The sequence below is a fragment of the Martes martes genome (genome assembly GCF_963455335.1).
Source record: "Martes martes genome assembly, chromosome: 9".
Classification (NCBI taxonomy): Eukaryota; Metazoa; Chordata; class Mammalia; order Carnivora; family Mustelidae; genus Martes; species Martes martes.
In genome coordinates this window covers 98595322-98621163 of record NC_137896.1, presented here as the reverse complement: position 1 = coordinate 98621163, position 25842 = coordinate 98595322, and the positions used below count along the sequence as shown (strand labels likewise).

General features: G+C 41.4%; 1 protein-coding gene across 1 annotated transcript in view; it reads right to left on the bottom strand.

Moving 5' to 3' along the window:
• Nucleotides 1-25842, bottom strand: part of DNAH6 (dynein axonemal heavy chain 6) — a gene marked incomplete at its 5' end in the record, with an annotated part of 237936 nt that overhangs the window by 93484 nt on the left and 118610 nt on the right. Inside the window, 12 exons of the mRNA XM_080813644.1 lie at nucleotides 254-418; nucleotides 2165-2290; nucleotides 3158-3361; nucleotides 4728-4924; nucleotides 6105-6228; nucleotides 7322-7583; nucleotides 8699-8934; nucleotides 9421-9588; nucleotides 10934-11176; nucleotides 12656-12796; nucleotides 14148-14300; nucleotides 21702-21933. Of these exons, the coding sequence (XP_080669770.1) occupies nucleotides 254-418; nucleotides 2165-2290; nucleotides 3158-3361; nucleotides 4728-4924; nucleotides 6105-6228; nucleotides 7322-7583; nucleotides 8699-8934; nucleotides 9421-9588; nucleotides 10934-11176; nucleotides 12656-12796; nucleotides 14148-14300; nucleotides 21702-21933 (2251 nt within the window). The remainder of the gene's footprint in view (nucleotides 1-253; nucleotides 419-2164; nucleotides 2291-3157; nucleotides 3362-4727; nucleotides 4925-6104; nucleotides 6229-7321; nucleotides 7584-8698; nucleotides 8935-9420; nucleotides 9589-10933; nucleotides 11177-12655; nucleotides 12797-14147; nucleotides 14301-21701; nucleotides 21934-25842) is intronic.

Genomic DNA, 25842 nt, shown 5'->3' with positions numbered 1-25842 from the left:
AGGGCAGCGGACAAGGCAGTGCGTAGGGACCGGGTCGGAAGGGACTCAAGTCTGACTGAATGGCAAGCACAAGGGCAACTGCAATCGATATCAGGATGCAGCAGAGAAGCAAGAGTGGAGGAGGACAGTGGATGGAACGGGGGTGGCAGAGCAGAGGGGCAAGAGGGATGGGGGAGAGCGCCCACCAAACGTCAGAGACCCACACACGTTAATAGTCCACTTGGGCTGGGAAGTCCAGACCAGCAGCTCGTACCTCAGGCAGGTAGTGTGGATTTGGCAATTTGGTTGTCATATAGAACCTAAAGTTTTTGTCATAGTCAATGTCTGAGTCTCCAAGGTGAATGAGCAGCCGTCCACCACTTACGAACGTCTGCTTCAGGAGAATGGGCTCTAGAGCTGGATCCAAGGTTTCTTTAAGCTTGAAAGTTAAAATAGAATACAAAAAAAAAAAGAAAAAAAAAGCCATTAAAATTGATGGCACCAATTTCTCTAGATTTCTTAGGTCTCCAAATTTACTTTGAATGAACAATTTTCCAGGGATCTCATAGGTATTTCTTTCCCTGTGCACTCACTTCCTCTCATGGTGTATATTTTCCAGTGGTTATCTTATTGGTTGTCTAAGAAAATAAGATCACATGAAGGCAATACAGATGTTTAGATGAATTGTACATATCATTCATGCGCATGAGAAAGAATCTGAGAAAGGAGGGTCTCCGCAGGTGGCCCTTCAACAGGACCCAGACAAATAATCTGTTTACTCTCCTGGCTGTTCTAAGACAAGGGATGACAGTCTGCAGGCCAAATCCTGCCCTTCCGGGCCTGTGTTTGTATGGCTCTTAAGCTGAAAACTATTTTTCACCCCGTTAAAGGGTTGTAAAAACAAAACCTTAATTCCAAACCAAAACAAAGAAGAATATTTGTTTGACTAATACTTGTACAGGGACTGTATGTGACCTAAAAAAATCTAAAGTATCTGGCTCTTTACAGAAAGTTTGTGGAAATAACGATAGTTATTTTCTTTCCCTCAAAGCGAATCTGATCGTTGGCAAGAACTTGGGCATGTAGACACTGCTGTTGGACCTCATGAAAAAACATCCTTATGTCACCACGGGTGTGATGGGGGATGGCTCAGGAACTGTCAAAATTTTATTGTAATCCATAGTTAACAAACCTATTTCATACCGTGACATGATACTGAAGAATATAAGTTGTTCTCTTAAAAGTTCATGAGACAAAATTTCCATTCCCACCTATGATACCATTTTTGTGCTCTTAAAAATCTATTCTATTTCATTAAAAAATGCTGGTTGAGATGGACTAACTCCATTTCACACCCATGAATGGGTGGAGAGGAAGTTGGAAAAATAACACTTTACAAATGTAAAAAGCAGATAGGTGCATGTTGATGACTGACTCCAAGTCACAGAAAGCAGGACAGGCCTGGTCAGAGAATATCCTGCTCTGGCTGGGGTGCTGACCAGGGCCCATCCCCGGCTCCCACAGGCACTCAGCTACAGTTACAAGGCCTACCGTCCAGGGGCAGAATGTCATAGAAAGTCTTTTGTGCCCTGTGGTGAGAAAAGAAATTCCCCTAGGGCCTCCTGTGTTACAACACAAGCCAGGGTTTAAGAATCCAGTTTGGGGCTAGCACAACTGCAGCAAAGGTCTGGGGAGACTTTACCCTCCCCTGTAACTCCAGGGTTTGAGCGAGGGCCTGGGACCCAGTACAGAACCTTGCCTGTGTTGGTCAAGGCTAGAAGGGTACAGAGTAATATTATTTATGCCCTCTGGAATGTTTGCTGATTTCCCATCATCAGCGTGTGTAGACAGGCCCCATTTTAGACAGTGGAGCCCTTTGGCACTGCCGCTCTGCATTTCCATGGCAGCTCACCATCAAGAGCCACCATGGGGCCCAAGAATCAGCAGTGTCAGGAAAAAGCCCATCCCATCAACACCAAAACCACGTCTGGAATCAGAAAAATCACTCAGTCATCGGATCCTCCCCACATGACAGTACACTGTTTAAGGAGCAAAGCAATCGGTTTGAGCAATTCGCCACTGGAGCTGACTGGTGTCTCCAGCACCATGCAGGCGTGGCCCATAGAAGATTCCAGATATGGTCTGAAATCGAACTGGAGAAAAGAAAAGTGGAAAGCAAGTAAACCTCTTCCAGTAAGACCGGCAAACCAAGTCGGATTGAATTTTCGAGCGTACGTAGGAAATTACTATCCGTAAGCTTAATGATCTTTATACCACTTTTCATTTCCTTGTTCCTTATCCAACGGTTTGCCTGTTTGAGAAAGCACAGAGCAGGACACTGGACTTAGAGTTTTACAAATGACTAGAAAGTGAAAGTTTTTAAGAGTAAAGTTTAGAAATTGTGTTCAATTTAGAAACAGGTTTGAAAGATGAAAAAAATAAAATAAAATACCTCTCTGCAAAAAAAACATCTTTTAAACCCCAGTGTTTGGGATTCTTCCATTTATTCAAATTTGGAACAAATAAAGAAGAGACATGTATAGGGAAAAAGCCCATCCTTAATGTATTCAAGCTTGTCTGTCTTGCTCTGACAACAGCTCCCTTTTCTAAACCCTCTTAGAACAGTATAATCCATGGATTCAGGAGTCAGATAATAGGATTCTGTAAATTCCAGGCAGGCTTGCCCTAAAACCCGTCCTATTCTGATTTCATTCTGACCCTTCAGACCTTTTTGGAACACTATATGGGAATGAATTTCTGTTCCCACAGAAAACAGAAAACCAATCAAAATCAAGTATACAGGGCAGGCGGACTCTTCCCTTTCGCCTTCTGCCTCCACATAGTTAGGAACTTGGACTAGAATCCTTTTTTTTAAAAGCTTTATTTGAGAGAGAGAGCGGGAGTGAGCTAGGGAGGGGCAATGGGAAGGAGGGAATCTTAAGCAGAGCCCAACCCGGGGCTTGAGATCATGACCTGAGCTGAAACCAAGAGTCAGACGACTTAACTGACTGAGCCACCCAGGCGCCTTGTGGTCTAGAAGACTTCTAAACTCCCTTCTAGGTCTAAATCCCCAACATCTTACAAGTGTGTTCAAGTCCACTTTTGCAATTTGGAACAGACAGCTTAACAGGAAGCAGAGCTAGGAGGCTGCTCCACATCTGAAGCATGTGTCACGCACCTGATCCTGGGGATCAATCATCAGAGGCCACCGTCTCCCTTGAGTAACCAAAATACCATTTTCTGTTGATATTGTGTCACGGGGCAGCCCATCAGTGTTCCACTGCCGTATTTCGTAGGGATCGCCAAGGATGTTAATGAGACTGAAGGAAGGATTGATTGGAATCTCCAGAGACAGACAATCCTGGATCCAATACTCTATAAGCTGTGGGAGGAGGAAAGCTTACTTGTATCGTCAGGAACACTCAGCAAAATGAGGATACACACAAAATGTCATGGTTACAAGTTCTGCTGGTCTCCACTGCATCCTGGCATCAAAGCATAGGACACAAGAAGTTGTTTGACAGGAGATCTGGGGCCTTGAACCATACCATAAACCAGCCGTGGCTTTGGGCATGTCACCCCTCATCTGAACCTGTTTTCTCACATATAAACGACAAATGCTGTCACAGTAGTCTTCAACCAGGGGTGTACTGTCCCTGCTGGGAGAGCCTGGAAGCATGTGGAGAAGTTTGGGTTCATCACAATGACTGTGGGTGCTACTAGCAATGATTAGATGGGGCAGAGGACGTTGGTATGTTCCCTCCTTCAGTGAATGGGATGGTCCAAAAGCACCACTGGCTCTGCTTACATGGCACCAGATGACCCTTCTGTTGAGTCTATGAGTCCTCTACTAACTAGGTTTTATAACTCAAGGGCAAGGATGAAACCTTATTTTTTTTAGAATTTATTTATTTATTTGACAAAAAGAGAGAGACAGCGAGAGAGGGAGCACAAGCAGGGGGAGTGGGAGAAGGAGAGAAGCAGGTTCCCCACTGAGCAGGAAGTCTGCTTTGAGACTAAATCCCAGAACCCTGGGATCATGACCTGAGCTGAAGGCAGATGCTTGACCAACTGACCCACCCAGGCATCCAGGTGAAACCTTTTAGGAAGGCATTTCATAAAAATGGACTGAAAATCTCTCCAAATAATTTTATTTACTGCTCCTTCCCATTGCCTAAACCTTTGTAGCAATCTCTCCAATTCAGAGCACTTCATCCTGACTGACTGTAAAGATTTATTTATTTATGAGAGAGAGAGAGAGCGTGAGAGCGAGCATGGACATGGGGGTGTTGGGCAGAGGGAGAGAATCTCGGGCAGACTCCCAGCTGAATGCAGAGTCTGATGTGGGGCTCAATCTCACAACCCTGAAGTCATGAACTGCGCTGAAATCAGGACTCAGCCGCTCAACTGACTGAGCCACCCAGGTACCCCCATCCTCGCTGACTTTAGATGCCACTGCTGATCATAAGTTGTGATCATAAGTTTTTCTTCCCCCAGGTTCTTGAGCTGTATAAGGAAGTGATGATAACTTTCTACGGCAGGAAAGGAAAGGAAGAAATGTGTTAAGGGAATCCTAGGGGTAGGCCACTGCTGGCTGATGGGGGAGGTGAAGGGCTGTGGAGTCTGTAAATGAGTTTCCATCATGGAGAACCTTCACAGTGGAGAGCCTCCCTCTAAACTCAGGGAAAGGATTTCCCTTGCCCTGCTTCTGCCAGTTACCACTCCTCCCAGAAAGTGAGTTTACTCACCAATTTCCTATAGTGGGCTGTGAAGGCCCCATAATAGGCAACACAAGCTGCTGCTATAAACACATTCCCAATGACATTTGATATCTCCTCATTGAACTTCTGGATGCTTTCTTCCCATCGAACTTGCTCATCTCCTAATGCAGCCGTCAGTTTTCCAGCGCGTATCAGACGTGCTTTGGTCAGGGCCATAGTCTTTGCTAGAAAATTTTAAGAAAATCAAGTTATGTTATTCAGTATTTTCCTAAAATATAAGAAGTTTGTTCACCTGCTTTTGTTTATAGTGGCATTAGTATTACTTAGCTAATGATGTCAATGCATCTCTATGAGACCTCACACTAATTCAGCATTATTTCCCATTCCAGAAGCAAGTCCAAGTTTGTCTCTTCCATGCAAACAGCTTCTTTTTGATACTCCATTACTCTGGCTGAATATAGCTCTCTCTGTGTCTGTGTAGTACGTATTTTCTGGATCAAATTCATAAGCCGCATCATGTTATAGTGGAACATGTCCCAACAAGCCTTCCACTCAGGAGCGGAACCTATGGCACATGTGCAGCTCTAATGTTACACTAGAAGGTTAGTGTAGTAACTCTGGGGAAATGCATCCTACATGTTGGATGGAAGCTGAGGTCTGACCACCTGAAAACGCTATATTTAAAAATCAGACATCTCCTTGTGGTATATATATACAACGGAATATTACTCAGCTGTCACAAAGGATGAATGCTTACCATTTACAACAGCATGGATGGAATTGGAGAGTATTGTGCTGAGAGAAGTAAGTCAATCAGAAAAAGACAATTTTCATACGGTTTCACTCATATGTGGAATATAGGAAACAGGGCAGAGGATCATAGGGGAAAGGAGAGAAAAACGGGATGGGAAGTCATCAGGGGAAAAACCATGAGAGACTATTTTTTTTTTTTTAAAGATTATTTATTTATTTGAGAGAGAGAGAGAGAGAGATCAGAGCAAGAAAGAACAAGAATGGGGAAGGCAAAAGGAGAGGGAGAAGTAGACTCCCCACTGAGCAGGGAGCCTGATGTGAGGCTTGATTCCAAGACTCTGGGATCATGACCCAAACCAAAGGCAGGCACTTAACCAGCTGAGCCACCCAGGTGCCCACCATGAGAGACTCTTAACTACAGGGAAGAAACTGAGGCTTGCTAGTGGGGAGGTGGTGGTGGGGGAATGGGGTAACTTGGTGACAGGCATTAAGGAGGGCACATGATATGATGAGCACTGGGTGTTACACATAACTGATGAACTACTGAACTCTACATCTGAAGCTAATGTTGTACTATATGTTGGCTAATTGAATTTAAATTTAAAAAAATCAGGCATTTCCTGACCACCATAAATTTTATGAGTTACTTACCTAGGCTTTCTTTCTCATTCACACTTTTGTCATATTCATCTTGTAAGGCTTGTATTTGATCTTCTACTTGCTTTAGTAATGCTTGCTTTTCTCTCAGAGTGGCCATAGTAATATCAAGTTCAGCCTAATAAAATTAAGTAAATACTTAAAATGAAAATCTGAGGTCCCCAAAGAAAATCAAATTTGCCCACTTATAACACACTTAAAAAATAGGATTTATGTTCTCTTTTTCATGTCTCAAAAGATTTTGATATGGTATACAAAGTTAAAACAAAGGTAAAGTAAAATATAAGAGTAGAAAAGCACAACAGAACAAAACAAGAAACAAAGCCCAACAAAATAAATCATAAAAGGAACAGAGAAACAGAAGTACCATTGCACATTAATCCCAAAGCATTTGGGATTAATTAGTTACTACAATGGATTAACTTTAAATGATGAAATAAATAAAAGATTGACGCAGTTGGGAAAACTAATCTTTCCTAACGAGTTCTCTAGAGCAGGGGTCTGCAAACCAAATTCAGCCTGGTGCCTGTTTTTGTACAGTTAGCAAACTAAGACTGGTTTTACATTTTTAAATGGCTGGGGGGAAAAAATCAAGAGAAGAAGAATATTTCCTGACACATGATAATTGAATAAACTCAAATTCCTGTGTGCATGACTAAAGTGACGTTGGAACACGGCTATGCTTTCTCATGCACGGATTATTGATGGCAGTGCCTGTGCTGCAATAGGAGAGTTCAGGAGTTGCCATGGAGACCCGATAGTCAGCAAAACGTAGAATATTTACTCTCCAGGTCTTCATAGGGAAAGTTTGCCATCCCTGCTCTAGCGAGGCGGTTCTGTCAGTAACCCGCTGCTCTCCGTGAGCGTTCTTTGCTCTGCTTGGGGCCTCACATCTGACTGTGGCCCAAGCTGGATTTAAAACCTCAGAAGCCCCCACAGAGCACGGGAGTAGTAGCAAATGCAACCCAGAGTGTCACATGCTAGAGTGAAAAGGCACCTCAAAAATATCACTGGCCTGATGATACGAATATGCTAAGAACTCATTTTCCTTTCAATTTGGGAAAGGGCTGATTTTAGAAGTCATTTCTGAAAGAACAATCTTCCCCAGCTCTTTTGCTACAACAAAAACCAATTTTCAAAGTCACGGGAGCTTGAATGATTAATGATCATGGCCTTTAATTGTATAAAATGTTGCAACACTAATAATGTACCTGTGCAGCACGGAGTTTTTGTCTCTTTGGTTCGACTTCTTTGACTACTCTAGAGTATAAATCCATCGCTCTTACCCACATGCACATGGATTTACATGCTCTGGACACCTTCTCTACTTTTTCAGGCACAAAATCAGGATTGTTAATATACTTTTGAAGTTTTGCCAATATCTGAGGCTTTATGTTTTCCTTGTCATATTCTAAAAGTCTTCTTAGAAAGTTAGAATCACCAAGAAGTTGCTTGGCTGTTGGCCAATCAGGCCTGAAAGACAGGTGGGATAAGTTAATAGCACTGTAATAAAGTAATTTAAGAAAAAAGGAATGTGTTCTTTTGAGAGCATTAAGATATTATCCCAATCAGTGGGTCATTTTAATCTTGATACTATAATCCCAGTCATTGGTAGTTAAGAACACCACAATTCCTGGGGAGACATTCCTTAATGACTAATGTTTCATCCAACCCCATTTTGGTAGAGAAAGAAATCAGAGTTTTAGAAATGTAAGATATTACAGAAAGAATAGTTTTATTTTCACAATGCCCCAGCACTCACATTTTTATCCCATTTGCCTTAGTTTAGGTCCTTAAAATATCTTGCCAGGACACTACGATCACCTTCTACCTGGTTTTATGTTTCTCCATCAACCCTGCCCCTCGTGATCGTTTGCCAGACTGCTCTTTCTCACACGAAAAGCTGATTATGTTGAAAATGTTCAATGGTTCTCAGTCCCCTCTGGCTGGGGCTTTTTGTTTGCGCTTTGTAGGACTCCCCGGCCGCACTTAGATGCTGGCCAGAGAGTTAGCAGGGAAGTTGGGTAGGGATCCCCTGAGCCCTCTACTCTTGCGTGATCAGTTTTACAGAGAAAGATTTCTTATAATTTTTATTGAAAAAAGTCTGCATTACTAAAGAAGGTTTGAAAACTACATATCTCCAGGATGAAACACAAGACCTTGCCTGCTGTCATCACTGCCCTCCACCCCAGCCCCATCCCAGTCCATAAGCATCTCCCCACGGTCTCACTTTCCACCAGAGCATCATCGCTCAGAAACCTGCTCACTCCTCTCTACAAGCACTCTTTTATTTGGAGGGGGGGGGAGTCCTGGTACTATGCAAATATTGAATATCTTGAAATTACTATTTTTCATGTCTGTCTCTCCACTATCCTATATGTGCCTTATAGAGAAAAGCTTTGTATCTTCCATCATCTAGAACAACACAGATGTTCAAAAAAATGCTTGTTGAATCAATCTGTTTAATGACTGACCAAATCAGTGAAAAGGTAGAGAAGAGAATGAGCACATATAAACGAAAATGTAGAAAAACACCAAAGCAATTCCCCCATGCATTTTTGGTAACGCATGATTATGGATATACTCACTTGGCATTCAAGAGAATAGAAATCGCTTCCATAACAGTCATGACCATATCTGGGGGCTTTGTAAAAACTCTGATTTCCGATATGTCTGCTTTATCGAGGGAGTCCAGGGCTCTATTAGCAGCATCAAGGGCAGGGAGAGCTTCTTCAAGGTCTCTCTGAGCATCATCGGCGATTGCTTGGGTTTCCTCAGCTTTCACTTTTGCTGTCGCTTCATCTTCCTGCACAACACTACGGACCTAACCATGGAAACACAGCTGCTTAGGGGGTCTCAGGATTTGCATTTCAATGTTTAAAAACAAAGCCAATAACAGTACATCCTATTTGCCCCTCTGGATTGCACCAGTACTGAAAGAGGATTAGCTACCGTGCATTTTAGGCCCTCCTTTGTCCATCTCATGTAGGCTGGTGGAATAACTGAGCTGAAGCTCTTACAACAAACTGTCCCTTCTTAGGAGATGAGGAGCTGCTGGTTTATATTTGTTGGGGGGCACTTTTCCCACCACTCTCTGTCCCACTCATTGGGTTCACTCAGTCTCAGGGAGAGAACCAGCCTGAATCATTGAAGGTAGACTGTTTACAACTTAAAAGCATTGCTAAAACTATCATTTAATTATTGTAAGGACATACAAAAATTGAAAACATCCAATCCCATGTCATGACATACAGGTGATCGGCTGGTGATCAGAGCCTTCTCACCCATGACATCAGGGAGTGTGGCATACCTGATCGGCATTCTCTTGATCCACTGCCAATTTGTCCATCAGGGCTTCAACATCTTGTGATTTTTGAAAAAGGACAGGTTCTAAAGCTGAGAGCTCTAATTTCATTTTATCGACTAGTACATTGGTTTCTAATAGCTTGGTGAGACCATTCTTCACTCGGTCACGTGCCTAGATGACAAAAAAAAATCTATGAGTATTATAAACAATACATTTCTTGGCATCTCTTACTCATGTACTAAAATTTTACATCTACAGAGTTGGTAAATCAGTTTGTAATAATTAAAATTGTGAATGGACAGAAATCTTCATGTAACAGAACTCTAGGAAATAACCGTGACATTCACCACGGTGGGTCTAGATCCATGCTCCCTAGGCACAGCGGTTGGTGTGTCACTGGACTGTGGACTCACTGAGGAACCACATCATATTTTTATTCCCTTAGCTTGGCAGCTTGGCAGCTCATTGAATGAACAAGGGGTAAGTTCAGATAGGAATTTCTGGAGGCCACAGCTCTAGGAACTTGTTTCCTCAAGATGGGTAAGCAGAGCTAAGAACTTGTCAGTGTTCTGGGAGGCAGTGTTCTGGGAACTCAGCTCTGGTTGCTGGATCTGAACCCTACTTCCCAGTGGTAAGGAACTTCTAAGTAGGATCAAAGAGGCAGTACCTAGAAGAGGAGACAGCCGGTAATAACTATTTTCTCAAGGTGAGTCAGAAAGCCTGGTTCAAATTGACAGGATCCAAAATATTTAACAAGTTATTTTACAAAGCATGCATTTATTTACCAGTAAAAATCCTCTGAAAAACATTAAAAATATCTTAATGGTCTATCCTTCTATTTTAAGTTTGATTAAAATGTTGAAAATTTCAGCTCATGGTAATAGCCTGCTGATGACGATGGTGATGGCAGCCACTCTTTCCTGAGCACCTCACAGGTGTCAGATCATATTCCAAGCCCTTCACAAACGGTATCTTATCTAAACTCCAGTCAATCCAAAGGGTAAATATAGAAATTTCTAACCCTTATTTTCTATTAAGACCTAGAAGTTACAAAATGTGCTCAGGGTTGGACAGCAAGAGAGAGGCAGAACATAGGTTGTATATGGTCTGCCTGACACTGAAGTCCTTGCTCTTAATGGCAACGATGGACACATGTCAAGCCACCGAAACTCCATCTCTGCTGCTTAGCAAGAGGTTCTCCTTCTCATGAAGTACTGCAGAGATGTCTGATTCACCGCCTCACTTTGCGGCTGTTACAATGTCCATTTCATTCCACTGAGGCACGCTTGAGTAAAGGATAGTAGAAAAAACATACATATCAAGGAAGGGGAAGGCCTCCCGGCTGACAAGATGAGACATTCTTTTCATCTTTTTTCTCTGTCATGGGTTGTCAAGGGCACATGCTGGGGTGGAGAAGGTTCTAGCAGGCAAGACAGCATGTAGATCTTCTGCTAGTTCTGGCAAGTTTTGAGTTCAAACAAAAAAAAAGTTTTTTTATTGATAATATTACACTTACTGAAACCAGCTGCTTCTTCTTCCCACTCAGCATAGTCAGGAAGAGATTGATGAGCTCCAAGTAGGAGGTAGGCGTCGTGTAGTACCGCCTGCGGAGCTCCGTGTAGTAACGTTCCGCCATAGCAGAGACGCTCAGGTGAACATTAACGCACATGAGGGAAAGCTTTTCTTTCAGTTCTTCATTTCTAGCATCGATGTTTGTGAAAAATGTCTTTGACACAGAAAGAAGTGCTTCTCTGGGCCACTGGAAATAAAGGTATGGTTTGGAAAATCTGTTGCTCCTTTTTATAATACATGTTTTAACAAGAAAGAAAATGCATTTCTCCGGACCTCTTCCTTGCTCTGTCCCCCCTTTTACCCAATGAATTCTTACTCATGTCTATAATGTGTAATAAACTGAATGGCTGAGTTCACTAGAGAGGGGTCAGGGGCTGGATTTTCTATCCCTGGTACAGTGCCTAGCACATGGAAATTTTTCAATCAGGATTGGTTAATTGAATGAATAAATGAATGGGTATGCTTAGAATAATTCCATTGGAAAAAAAATCATATACATTGTGAGGACCTCACGTCCTTACTCTGTTTATTATGCAGGTCCATTATTATAATCACTGTCCTCTTCACCTCTTCAACTTCTTTACTCTTGTTTCTTTGCACTCACCTGAACCTTAGTCAAATGCAAGTCTCCATTACGCCATGTCTGTGACTGTGTAGTTGAGCACGGCTAGAGAAAAACATACAACCATGCCGAATGCCCTCACTTTAACTTCATGACAACTAGCTCGAGTGTGTTCCTAGTACAGCCCAGAAAAGCTTCTACAACTGCTAACACTTCGTCTTTCCACTTCATTCTCAGCTGATGACCTCACTTCCCATATCACTAAAAGAAACAGAAGCAATGAAAACAGAACCTTGTGACCTCTTGCCCCCCACATCTTCCCATCTCCCTGTTATCTGTGCTCATTTACTCTGCCCCCCGCTCCCATTCCTCTGGGGTACACTGTGTATTGCTCCCTGCCCAGGCCAACCCCTTCACTGATGACTCCATCCCATCTCTTCTTGCCTATTCAATGCCACTGGTACAACTACACTTAACTCTGTCTGCTGTTCCGTCAGTATATTTCTTTTCTGGATCATTTCCATCAGCACACACGCATGCTATTTGTGTTTCCTCCTTAAAAACTTGACCTCACCTACCCCTGTAACTACCACCCAGCTCTTGGTGTTCTTTTGGGAGCAAAACTCCTTGGAACAATCGCCTATGTTCGCTGTCTCTGATTCCTCTCCTTTCTTCTCTCTTGAACCTTCTTCCCCATCACTCCACTGAAACCAAGCTCTTGTCAAGATGACCAATAATTTCCACATTGCTAAATTCAATAGTCTCTTCCTTTACAAATTCTGTTTAGCCTTTGTTCGATCATTATCATTGTCATCCGCTGCTTAGGAATAAATTCCTAGCGGGCTTTAAAGCTAAAAGCAAGTACCCTTGAGTTATTCTTGGGCAATGTGTTACCCCTTTCAAATCAAGTGAATCCAGGGCACCCGGGTGGCTCAGTTAGTGAAGCCTCTGACTCTTGATCTCAGCTCAGGTCTTGATCTCAGGGTCATGAGGTCAAGCTCTATGTTGGACTCCACCTTGGGCGTGGAGCCTACTTTAAAAAAAAAAAAAAAAATCAAGTGAATCCAACTTTCCAGAGAGGTACTATCCTGGGATGTCACCAACCTGGACAAACCAATCAATAGTGCAGCAGTTCACAAGGGATGGAAACATCCGGCATCGGGACCGAAAGGCCTCCCCTACGGGACTCATACAGAGAACAATGTGCAGCTTCTGACGGACTCTGCTGATAAAGTGCTGAAACACCTGACAAAAAGATATTTTTTAATTAAAATAAGGGCAAGGTAATAATGAAAATGAGTGTTATCTAATGCCTCTGGGTCTACCAATACCAAATAAAAACAACGTTAGTGTATCAGATGTGCAAACTGTTTGGGTCAACCTCCATTCCCACCCCTCATGCAGCCTGGAAAGATTAAAAATGACATTTGGCAGACTCCATTGCAACTAGGATTCTAGATGCGATGTAGATTCTCCTCATCAGCGTATTTAAGGAGGCCTCTTGAATAAGGCGGAGAGAGGTATTCCTACAAGTTTGTGCTTTGGGGTAGAGGTCACTGGAGGAGACAGACAGGGGCAGGGCCACCATTTGTGTGGGGGCAGAGTCTGGCCGAAGCGGCGTGGGCCTGGAGCAACTATCTGTGGATGTGGCTCCTTCTGCAGCTATGTCCTGATGAGGCTGGGGACATTTGGCTGTGGGTATGGCAGCTGCGGTGGTGGCATGCTGAGTGCTGATGGGCTCAGTGGCTTCCGGGCTTGGCAGCTTCCCTGACCATTGACTTCCACTGCGTTTCATGGCCATGCCGAGGAATTCAGCCTGGAGTCCCTTTCTTGGGCTCTCCTGGTGATTCTGGGTTCCTCAAATAAACCCCTTTCTGCTTTCTCAGCTCAAGTAGACCCTGCTGTTTGTCTGTACCAGTCCTGACCTCGCAGTAGAGAAGATCTCACAAAAGGCCACAGAGGAGAGGGCATAAGAAAGAACGGTCAAATAAGTTGAAGCAAGTCCAGAAGCAAGGGAAAGCACTGGGGCGGATCAACAGCAGCATATGGAATCCCAGCACTGTGTTGGAGAAATGGAAGAGGACAGGAGCTGGGTGGTTCCTGAGATGGCGCTGGGCCCGGAGACATGGGGGAATCCATTTCTGTTTCAGGTGCTCTGACCTTGATGATAGGCAAGGGAATCAAAAGTACCGGACTCCTCAGGCAGGGCACTGAGGATGTGTGAAATCCATTTGTGTTGAAAGAAGGATAAGGCAAACTGTTCAGTTTGGACAAGACTATGACCTCCGTGGGGCAGTAGGGTTTCTGTTTTCTGCTTTCCACTGACCTCTCTGGAAGTCTGGCGAACCAATGCTTTGAAGGCAGGGAGTAAAATAAATAATATAAATGTAATAAATAATGTAAAATAAATAATGTAAATGTAAAATAGAATGTCAAAGGAAAGCAAATATATTGGAAAAAAAATCCATCCATGGACTCCTCAAGGGATTCGTAGATTGTTTAAAAAAAAAAAAAGAAAGAAAGAAAAAGAAAGGAAGGAACACTAACACAACTTTTTGTTTTACTAAAGCCATATCACCACTGTGACATGTCCTACCTCATCTCTGTTCCCCTCGGAAATGCCTACTTCTTTCGCCCTTGGTCTGGTGGCTGCTAAAACCTGTTCCAGTTCATCCTTTTCAAATAAATTGGGCACTTCGCCTGAGTTCAGGATGTTATTGATATCTTCCAGGAACTCCTCCACTACAATCTGTAGAAGAGAGCAGAGTGATCATTATAACACATCTAACCAGTTTACATTTATTACGTGTGAATTATAAACCAAATATTTAATCAAAATTCACTTTGAGTTAATTTTATCTTTAAAAGAAAATAACCTTAAAAATTAGAAACTTAATATTCTAACATCAAGGTAAAATCAGGGGCACCTGGGTGGCTCGGTCATTAAGCATCTGCCTTTGGCTCAGGTCATGATCCCAGGGTCCTGGGATCGAGCCCCACATGGAGCTCCCTGCTCAGTGGAGAGTCTGCTTCTCCCCCTCACCTCCAGCCCTCTTATGTTCCCACTCTCGCTGTGTCTCTCTCTGTCAAATAAAAAAATAAAATTAAAAAAATATATATATATTCTAACATAGAAGTACATTGATTTTTCATTTTTCCTTCCTTAAAAGGTATTCATCTTTTACATGGTTCAAGTAATATGTATAAACAATTTATTTTACATTTATTTATTTTAAAAAATTTTTTTGAGAGAGAGAGTACACGTGGACACGTAAGCACACAAATGAGGGGAGGGGTAGAGAGAGTTTTCGAGCAGACTCCCTGATGAGCATGCAGCCCAATGTGGGGCTGGCTCTGATGACCCATTAGATCATGACCTGGTTAAGCTGGATGCTTAACCAACTGAGGTACCCAGGCACCCCTATGCAACCATTTCATATCCTGCCCTTTTTCAGCTAGCATTTTCTCATAAATATTTATCCATAATGCTCATTGTAAGTACTCATTGTATTTACAACCATTAGTGGGAGCATAACTCACTACTGAGCTCATGTGTCATATTTTTACATCAACTTAAACGGTCCACAGTCTTGTTTACATTTTAAGAACATATGTAGGTCTATAGCTTTTCTCCCTAGTTGGATTATTTGCTGGGAATAAATTCCCAGGAGGTTGGTGGGCACGTGGGTGGCTTAGTTGTTAAGCGTCTGCCTTCTGCTCAGGTTATGATCTCAGGGTCCTGGATCTGATCCCCACATTAGGCTCCCTGCTCAGTGGGATGCCTGCTTCTCCTTCTCCCTCTGCTCCTCTCTCCTGCCCCCTGCTCACTCTCTGGCTCTAATAAATTAAAAAAATTCCCAGGAGTGGGATTAGCAATTAAAGTGCATGAATAGTTTCTGGATTTTGAAGATTTTTAAATTCCCCATTCAATTCAAGTAAAATTTCATTAAACTTAACACATTTTTGTTAGTTTAGGGAGAAGTTTGCTTTGGGAGAATTTAATTTCCATTTCCTTGATTATTAGCAAGGGCAAATATGATTCCACATTTATTATTTCTGTGAAAAAATCTGTTCAAATTGTAACCATTTATATATTGGAGCTTACTTTTAAATTTGAATAATCTTCATATTACAAAATATGAAATATGATGCAAATATTTAAGAAATATATCATTTATCCTTTTATTTTAGTTGACTTTTTAGTTTTAAAAAGTTTGAGCCCTATATACTTAAATATGACGAAGTATCTGTATTTTTGTCTTCACTTTAACTCTGTTTTTTCTTGAAGCTGACATAATTGTGTCTTGTTAATTTTCCCCAAGAGCAAACACTAGCTAGTTTTTTGTCCTAATTTACTTATTTCTGCTTTTATCTTATTTGCTTTTCTTATTTTTCTTGTTGCTTCCTTGTGACTTTTATTTTCCTGAAGTTTTTAAGTCACTAATATGTGCAGTTTCTAATTTTTTATTCAAATCTATAAATTTAATCCCAAGAACTGTTTGACTGCATTCACAGATTTCTCTTTACATTAAGTTCATTTTCCCTGTTCTCTAAATGGAGATTTAAATTGTGATGTTCTCGACTCAGGAATTTTTTTTTAAGATTTTGTTTATTTATTTGACACAGAGAGAGAGATCACAAGTAGGCAGAGAGACAGGCAGAGAGAGAGAAGGGGAAGCAGGCTCCCTGCTGAGCAGAGAGCCCAAGCCAGGCTTGATCTCAGGACCCTGGGTTCATGACCTGAGCTGAAGGCAGAGGCTTAACCCACTGAGCCACCCAGGTGCCTCTTGACTCAGGAATTTTTTATATGAATTTTTAAAAAGATTTTATTTATTTAAGAGACAGGGAGAGATAGAGGGAGAGATAGCAAGAGACAGCATGAGCAGGGATGAAAGGGAGAAGCAGTCTCCCCGCTGAGCAGGCAGCCCAATGCTGGGCTCGATCCCAGGACCCCAGGATCATGAGCCGAGCCAAAGGCAGACGCTCAATCAACTGAGTCATCCAGTTGTCTCTATATGAATATTTTGAAGTCCTGAGCCACATCATTACTTTCTTTTTTGATTAGAGCATGGACAAAGAATGTTATCACCACAGTTTATGCTTTTTTGAATTTATTGAAAATTTGCTTAAGCTTAAAATATGATCAATTTTTGTAAACCTTTAGTAATATTAGAGAATATTTATGTTCTTTGTAAAATATAAATGTAGTACATAGCCATTAATTCCAGCTTAGAAATTATATTCTTGGGGCACCTGGGTGGCTCAGTGGGTTAAAGCCTCTGCCTTCGGCTCAGGTCACGATCCCAGGGTTCTGGGATCCAGCCCCGCATTGGGCTCTCTGCTCGGCAGGGAGCCTGCTTCCTTCACTTTCTCTGCTTGCCTCTCTGCCTACTTGTGATCTCTGTCTGTCAAATAAATAAATAAAATCTTTAAAAAAATAAATTATATTCTTCATATTATCTAAACATACTTATTTCTACTTTGTATTTGCTAGAAATGGCAAATTAAACTTTTCTAATGTCTTGTTTCTCTCAACTTCTCATATTTATAATAGTTTTACATATATATACATACACACATTAATTTTAGTAATTATGGTTATATTTGCTCTCCAGTAACATAGAACATTTGAGATTGGGGCTTTCAACAGGGTATAATAGCCTTTTGTGTGCATAAAGGGGAGCAAGACATTCTGACTTGATCTTTGGAGCTTTAACACTAAGAGCCTTTTTTATATAACTTGCTTATAAAAGCAACATTGAACTTCTATAAGGAATATTTTAATTTCAGAATAAGAAACTACAGCTAAACAAAATTAAGAAAATAAAAAAAAATCACTCAAAAATCCCATGACCCAGACATTTTCTAATTGTATATACAATATATCTGTTTAGTTAAACTGAAGAACCTATATGGTAGATGATTTGTATATGTTATGACATAACAACACATCAGAAACACTTTTCACATTAATTAATATGTACTTCCACAAAGTAATTTAAAATTTTTTACAAACTGTCCTATTGTTTAATTATACCATAATTTACTTGTGCCACTCTCTCATTGAATAATGAGGCTATTTTAAATTAACTGTTATTTTAAAATACTGCATTAGATTTTCTTGACATACAACTTTGTATGCAGCTGTAATTGTAAGTAAGAGAAATTTAAGGACTTTAACTTCATATCACCAATTACCTTCCAGATGATTTTGTGCTAATCCACAAGTGAGGGCTATGCAAGGCCTATTTTCTGATGCCTTTGTCAACTCTGCATATTATGATTTTTAACCTTTGTCAGTGTGCAAGACCAATCCCTGATATTAGTCTTTACTGAAATTTCTTTGGTTACTGGTGAGTCTGAACATTTCTTCAGGTGTTTAAAGCACTTGGGTTTTTTTTTTTTTTTTTGGAACTTCGTATTCACATTTTATTACACTTTTAAATTTCTTCTATTGATGTGCTTGTCTTTTCCTTTTCATTTAAAAAATACTGTATTTGTATTTCTTTTCCAGCTTTATTGAGATATAATTGGCATATAACATTGTATAAATTTCAGGTGTACAATGTATTGATTTGCTCCACTTAAATATTGCAACATGATTACCACATGGTACTAGCTAACACTGCCATCACATCACATCACATAATTACCATTTCTTTTTTTTTTTTTTGTGGTGAGATTTAATTTCAGATTTACTCTCTTCGTAAAATTAAAGGATATAATACAGTGTGTTAATTACAATCACCATGCTGTAGATTAGATCCTTAGAACTTTATTCATCTTATAACTGGAAGTTTGTACCTTTTGACCAACATCTCACCATTTTCCCCAACCTCCAACCTGGTCACCACTATGCTTTGTTTCCATGAGTTTGGCTTCTTTTAGATCCACATATAGGTGATAATATACAGCTTTTATCTCTGTTGACTATTTCATTTAGCATAATGTCCTCAAGGTTCATTCATGTTGTTGTAAATAGCAGCATTTCCTTCTTTCTCAGGGCCGAATGATACTCTACTATGTGTATGTATGCGTATACTTATGTGTGTGTGTGTGTGTGTGTGTGTGTGTGTGTGTGTGCATGCCATATCTTCTCTATCCATTCATCTATTGATGGACACTTAGGTTGTTTCATATTTTGGTTATTGTGAATAATGCTGCAATAAACACAGGAGTTCAGATATCTCTTTGAGATCCTGTTTTCATTTCCTTCGGATCTAGATCCAGAAGTGGGATTGCTGAATCATATGGTAGTTCTACTTTTAGGTGTTTGAGGAACCTCCATACTCTTTTCCATAGTGGCTGCACCAATTTACATTCCCACCAACAGTCCACATGGTTCCTGTTTTTCCACATGCTTGCCAATGTTTGCTGTCTCTTGTCTTTTTGATGATAGCCAGAGTAGGCTTTCTGTTTCTAGGATTTTATTTATTTCTTCCAGGTTATCCAATTTGTTGGCATATAATTGTGTGAGGTAATATCTCATTGTGGTTTTGAGTTATATTTCCCTGATGATTATTGATGTTGAGTATTTTTTCATGTACCTGTTGGTCATGTGCATGTCTTCTTTGGAAAACTGTCTATTTAGATCCTCTGCCCATTTTGTTAAGCTGAACTTTTTTTTTGTTATTGAGTTGCATGAGTTCTTTATATATTTAATTATAATGTGTCTCAGGGTAGCCCCACTCAGCTTCAACCTATTTGAGCCTCATGGATCTGGATGTCCTTTTCTTTCTCCAAATTTGGAAAGTTTACAGCCATTATTGTTTTAAATATATTTTGGGTTCCTTTTTCTTTCTCTTCTTCTGGAATTCTCATAATTCAGACACTGTTTCTTTTCGTTTTGTCCTATAAGTTCTGTAGGGTTTTCATTCTTTCTTTTTGCTCCTCTGACTGGATAATTTCAAATGTCCTGTCTTTTAAGTGACTGATTCTGTCTTCTGCATGATCCAGTCTGCTTTTGAAGGTCTCCATTGAATTTTTCGGTTGAGTCATTGTGTATTTTAGCTTAGGATTTTTTTTTTTAATGATTTCCTTTTCTTTGTTGAGCTTCTTATTCCGTTCATCCATTGTTTTTCCAATTTTGTTTAGCTGTCTGTGTGTTCTTAGAGTTCATTAAATTTCTTTAAGAGGTTTATTCTGAGGGGTGCCTGGGTGGCTCAGTGGGTTAAAGCCTCTGCCTTCGGCTCAGGTCATGATCCCAGGGTCCTGGGATCGAGCCCCGCATCAGGCTCTCTGCTGAGTGGGGAACCTGCTTTCCCCCTCTCTCTCTGCCTGCCTCTCTGCCTACTTGTGATCTCTGTCTGTCAAATAAATAAATAAAATCTTTAAAAAAAAAGAGTATTATTCTGAATTCTTTGACAGTTCATAGATTTCCATTTATTTAGTGTCAGTTATTGGGGCATTGTTCATTTTCTTTGGTGGGTGTCATGCTTCCCTGATTTTTCATGATCTTTGATTCCTTCCACTGGTGTCTGCACATTTAAGTAAGTGGTCTCCTCTTCCAGACTTCACAGGTTCGCTGTGGCAGATACAGTTCTTCACCAGTCTGCTCAGTTTGGGTTTCTGGACATGTCAGCCAGCAATCCTTGAGCAGATGGGATTTGCTGTCGGGGTCTTTTTGGAGGTTGAGGCCACTGCCCAAGCTCTAAGGTTGAGGGTGGAGTGCTGCTGTCTGAGAACAGTTGGATAGGGCTGCTCACTTGGTTCTCTCCCCAAGCAAGGCTGTAGGGTGGGCTGTGTGGTTGCCTAGATTCTCCAGTGTGGCTTCCTAGATGGCTGGGACTGGGTACTATACTCATTAGGAGATAAGGCTATGAATTAGCTTCCCTATTCTGGTGGGGCAGAGGAGTGGAACCCAAGGCCCGCATGGCTCATTGTTTGGGGACCTAAATCGAGCAAGGCTGTGCACTGAATTCTCTGGCTAGATGAAGCCACTGGTTTGGCTTTGCAGACAGGGAGCAGGGCTATCAGATGGGCTACACAGCCTGTTGTGTATTCTGGTTAGGTTCCCTGGTCACATGAGCTAAAAGCTGTGTTCAGCAATGACTGGAGCCACAAATTAGTTTCTCTGCCAGGGTGGAACAGGAGAACAGGCTCCAAGGCCAGAAAGGCTCTCTCTTTGTGGTCTTGACTCAAGCCAACCTGTACCCCAGGTGTCCATTTTGAATGGGGCCACTGGCTTTGCTCTGTGGATAATCGTTTCTGCTTGCTTTGCTCTCCACTCAATCACTACTGGTGGCCAGAGCTGGTGGTGCATATACATTACGCTATGGGTCCTTTCTCATTTGTCAAAAATGTTTTTTTCTCAAAGATTTTATCTATTTGAGATAGAATGAGAGGAGAGAGCATGAGAGGAGAGAGGTCAGAGGGAGAAGCAGACCCCCCGCCGAGCAGGGAGCCCGATGTGGGACTAGATCCTGGGACTCTAGGATCATGACCTGAGCGAAAGGCAGTTGCTTAACCAACAAAGCCACCCAGACGCCCCTGTCAAAAATATTTTATAGTCAGATATAAATTCCCTGTATGTCACAGATGTTAAAAATATTTTCCCATTTTATGCTGGTACTTAATTTCAAATAATTTAAAATATTTATGCATCAGATCACTTTTTTATTCCTTGCCTAATTTCTATAAAGGTTAATTTTCCCTAATGTTAAAATGCCCAGTATAGTCTATGTAGAAAATTTTCTTCTTTAGAACAAACTCGAGATCAGTTAAATTGATTCCTGTAGACATAGTTATAATCATGTAATCCTATTTTAATTTTAAAGTTAATTTAACCTTAAAACAGCCATTGTTGTTTTCCTTTTCTTGTGTAAGGCATATTTCCCTAATTTATTTCAGTTAGGGAATAACTTCCTTATATTTACTGCTATAGAAATAATTCATTACTTTCTATTATCTATGTCCTTCTCAAAGAAAAGTTCAAACCTCTCTCACCCCCTTAATCTTTGATCATATTTCCTTACTCAGAATTTAAAGGGTAACACAATGGTTGGTAAAATAGTGAATATGTAGTATAAAAGTCTTTTACAAGGTCAAAGAACCTGCTATCCAAGGGAACAGTTCCTTGAACTACAGCATACAAACTATTCAAAGCACACTCATGATCATGACACTTGTACTTTAGCTATTTAAACATTACCTGGGTGTCTGTGAAGAGAAAGACCATATTCCTGTCATCTATACCAGCCAGTCTGTACAACTTCCTCAGGTCTTCATGAAAACTGTCATAATTATATCCCCGGCTGAGTTCAATTTGCAAACATTTGTAACCACATATGTGAGCTGCGAGTCTTGTGAGAGACTGCTTTCCTGTGCCTCCTACTCCAACGAGCAGGGCGTTGCCTCTTTCCTGACGAATCATGCGGGCAATCCTGCAGGCAGCAAAGTAGAGAAAGACCTTTATGTTTCTTTTTTTTTAAAGATTTTATTTATTAGGGAGAGAGAGAGAAAGAGAACAAAGGAAGGTAGAATAGAGGGAGAGGGAGAAGCAGACTTCCTCTCTGAGCAGGGAGCCTGATGCGGCAGTCGATCCCAGGACCCTGGGATCATGACCAGAGCTAAAGGCAGACCCTTAACTGACTGAACGACCCAGGTGCCCTGCTTTTGTGTTTCAATGGCAGAATTGAGTCTAGACTGCACAGTCTAAAATGCTTATTACCTGGCCATTTATAAAAAAAGTTTGTTGGCTCCTTTCCTAGGATCCTTTGCCAACTCCTCCCATAGAGTAAGCAAACAGATGATTTACGCACCATTTCCACTGTTGTCTCTAACACAGTGCACATCTAACAGAAGGCATGTCAGATCATTGTTTATTTCTCTTCAGTCACCCAGGTAGGTATAAAATTGAGAGGTAAAGGGATATGTAATAATGTTTTGCTATTGTTCTCCATAATGTGCACGTTTGACAGTGGATGAAATATTGACTATTATAAAAATCTTGTACCTTATATGTTACCCTTTCCTTGTTTCATGTATATCACAGTAATTTGATTATTTTCATCTTAGATTATTGGAAACAAATAACTTGTGCATTCTGCCTCCAGTATTGTTCTTTCTGTCAACTTACATATCCACAGATAGAAGACTCCCTCCATTAGAAATCCTTAAAGGTTACATTTTCTCTACTGTAGTAGGCAAGCGATGGCTGTCCTAATTAGTGGCTTAGATTTTCATAGAGATCTATTTTACATCCTGGAAGTACGGTGACAACTTTGGGCATATGTAATGAGTAGAAACAGCCTGGAGCAAATTGCCTTTTGAAAACACAGGCTCTACAGTAAAAACAAAATTTTTTTCTGAGTTGAGAAGGCTTTTAGCCACTTATCCTATACAAAAAAAAAAAAAAAAAGTCTAAAATGTCACCAACAAATGGAAATGTAATATCTGCTAAATTACTGAATATTTAGTAATTGTTCTATAACTCATGTTCATAATGAAGCCCTTTTCACTGCTATGCCGCAGTAGGTATTTAAAAACTCTTAAAAGCAGAAATTTGTTTACTCTAATTCCTAACTACTGATCCTCTTTAGAAAAAGATGTCTACGTCATTATTCACATAGCTGCCCTTTGTGTATCTGAAAATCAAATCTCCTCCATTCTACAAATGGCTATTAATTTCCTCCTGTAATATTTTAAGCAATCCCCTGCATAGCCTGGTGATTTTCTTTTACAAAATCCAGAAAGATTATAAATAAAATTAAGCTGACTTTGCCTATGGCCTGGTCTATTCTCCAGGAAGTTTCTCAGACTGAGTACTGCTGTTATTTTTTCTTTGCAGGCGTATGGCTTGTGTGAGCTACAGGATAACCATTGTCAGGAGGCAGAGTGCGAGTGTGCTGGCGGGGGGGGGGGGGCAGATGAGGAGCAAACGGTATCTCGACAACCCAGGGACAAACTACCGTATTACACTGGAGTGCTGACAAAAATAAATTTTCGAATTAGAGTTAATTAAACAGCAGGAGTATAGGAAAGGTAAAAGACCTGATTGCTTATGGTTTATAGAAAAAGAAGTCCTAGGATTTAACAGCCAAACTTAACAAGATGCAACACTAAAATGTAGTTGACAGGGGAAAAAAACAAAGTCATTACAGTCTCACTGTGTTAGCAGACCACAGGAGATCTGTCCTCGCACACACTTCACACTGTGGATTGCTCGGAATGCCTTATCAAGTCTGGGTGTCCCACTTTAAGTGGAACATAGAGAAATTATCAAGTGCTTCGTATATTGAGGCTGAAAATAATCCCTAAGAGACAATAGCGGAAGATCTGGGTTAATTCTGCATGGAGAACACAAAGCTAAGAGCCGGTCATGATTGTCAAATATTTGGAGAGCTGTAATGCAAAAAGTGGATCCATTTTGGGTGGCGGCACTTGCAGCTGAGTTAGAGTCAAAGGGCTGGATGCGATTCTCTGCCTGTGACTCACTAGCTAGGGGACTTCGGACAATTTACCAACTCTCTCTGTGGTACACTGTCCTGTCCAAAAATGGCTGCAGTACTATTTCTGGTCCTACTAGTTCTTTTTTTTTTTTAATATTTTTATTTATTTATTTGACAGAGAGAGAGATCACAAGTAGGCAGAGAGGCAGGCAGAGAGAGAGGAGGAAGCAGGCTCCCTGCTGAGCAGAGAGCCCGACAAGGGGCTCGATCCCAGGACCCTGGGATCATGACCTGAGCCGAAGGCAGAGGCTTTAACCCACTGAGCCACCCAGGCGCTCCAAAGATATTATTTATTTATTTGACAGACAGAGATCACAAGTAGGCAGAGAGGCAGGCAGAGAGAGAGGAAGGGAAGCAGGCCCCCTGCTGAGCAGAGAGCCGGATGCGGGGCTTGATCCCAGGACCCTGGGATCATGACCTGAGCTGAAGGCAGAGGCTTTAACCCACTGAGCCACCCAGGCGCCCCTGGTCCTACTAGCTCTTTAATCCTATCAGGAAATAGAGTCTCTGGCCCCTTGTGAACAGGGTGGGCCTGTGTCACTCCTCTGACTAATGGAGTATGGTAGAAATGATGCTAGGTGACTTCCTAGGTTCAGTCGTGAGAGGCCATTTGGCTTCTACCACGGCTCTCAGTGCACAGGCTTGGGAGCCTGGAGCCAAGGGAGAAGCCCGGACATGCCGCCACCATGCTGGAGGGACCCGGGCAGTGCGCACTGAGGCAGAGGTGCACCAGGCGTTCCAGCTGCTGTCTGACTTTAACTGCACTGAGACCCCAAGACAGAACCACTGGGAACCATGAGATCACCAACTCATGAAGCTACCAAGTGTCACAGTCGCTGAATATGGCTGCTGAAACATTCTCTGAGCCTTATTTGTAGAGAGATGAGGATATTGAGGCACAGAGAGGCATTATCACAGTTAAAGGAGATACTCCACATCATGGTTTTATGTTCATGCTGAGTGCTGTTACTGTCACTGCTTCACAGGATGGGACAGATACCAGATGTCACAGGGAGCAGATCTGGCATTATCCTTGCAGTGTCATTTTAATACTTGGAATTGTCCAACAGTACACAGATGCACTTTAAAAAGTGGTGCATCTTATGATTTCCCTCATATGTGGAATTTAAGAAACAAAACAAATGAGCAAAGGGGGAAAAAGGAGACAAAAAACCAGACTCCTCAGCAAAGGAAACAGTCAACAAAACAAAGAGGCAACCCACGGAATGGGAGAAGATATTTGCAAATGACAGTACAGACAAAGGGCTGATATCCAGGATCTATATCAAACTCAACACACACAAAACAGAAAATCATGTCAAAAAATGGGCAGAAGTCATGAACAGACACTTCTCCAATGAAGACATATAAATGGCTACCAGACACATGAAAAACTGTTCATCATCACTAGCCATCAGGGAGATCCAAATCAAAACCACATTGAGATACCACCTTATACCAGTTAGAATGGCCAAAATTAACAAGACAGTAAGCAACCTGTATTGAAGAGGATGTGGAGAAAGGGGAACCCTCTTACACTGTTGGTGGGAATGCAAGCTGGTGCAGCCACTTTGGAAAACAGTATGGAGATTCCTTAGGAAATTAAAAATAGAGCTTCCCTATGACCCTGCAATTGCACTACTGGGTATTTACCCCAAAGATACAGATGTAGTAAACAGAAGGGCCATCTGTACCCCAATGTTTATAGCAGCAATGGCCACGGTCACCAAACTGTGGAAAGAACCAAGATGCCCTTCAACGGACAAATGGATAAGGAAGTTGTGGTCTCCATATACACTATGGAGTATTATGCCTCCACCAGAAAGAATGAATACCCAACTT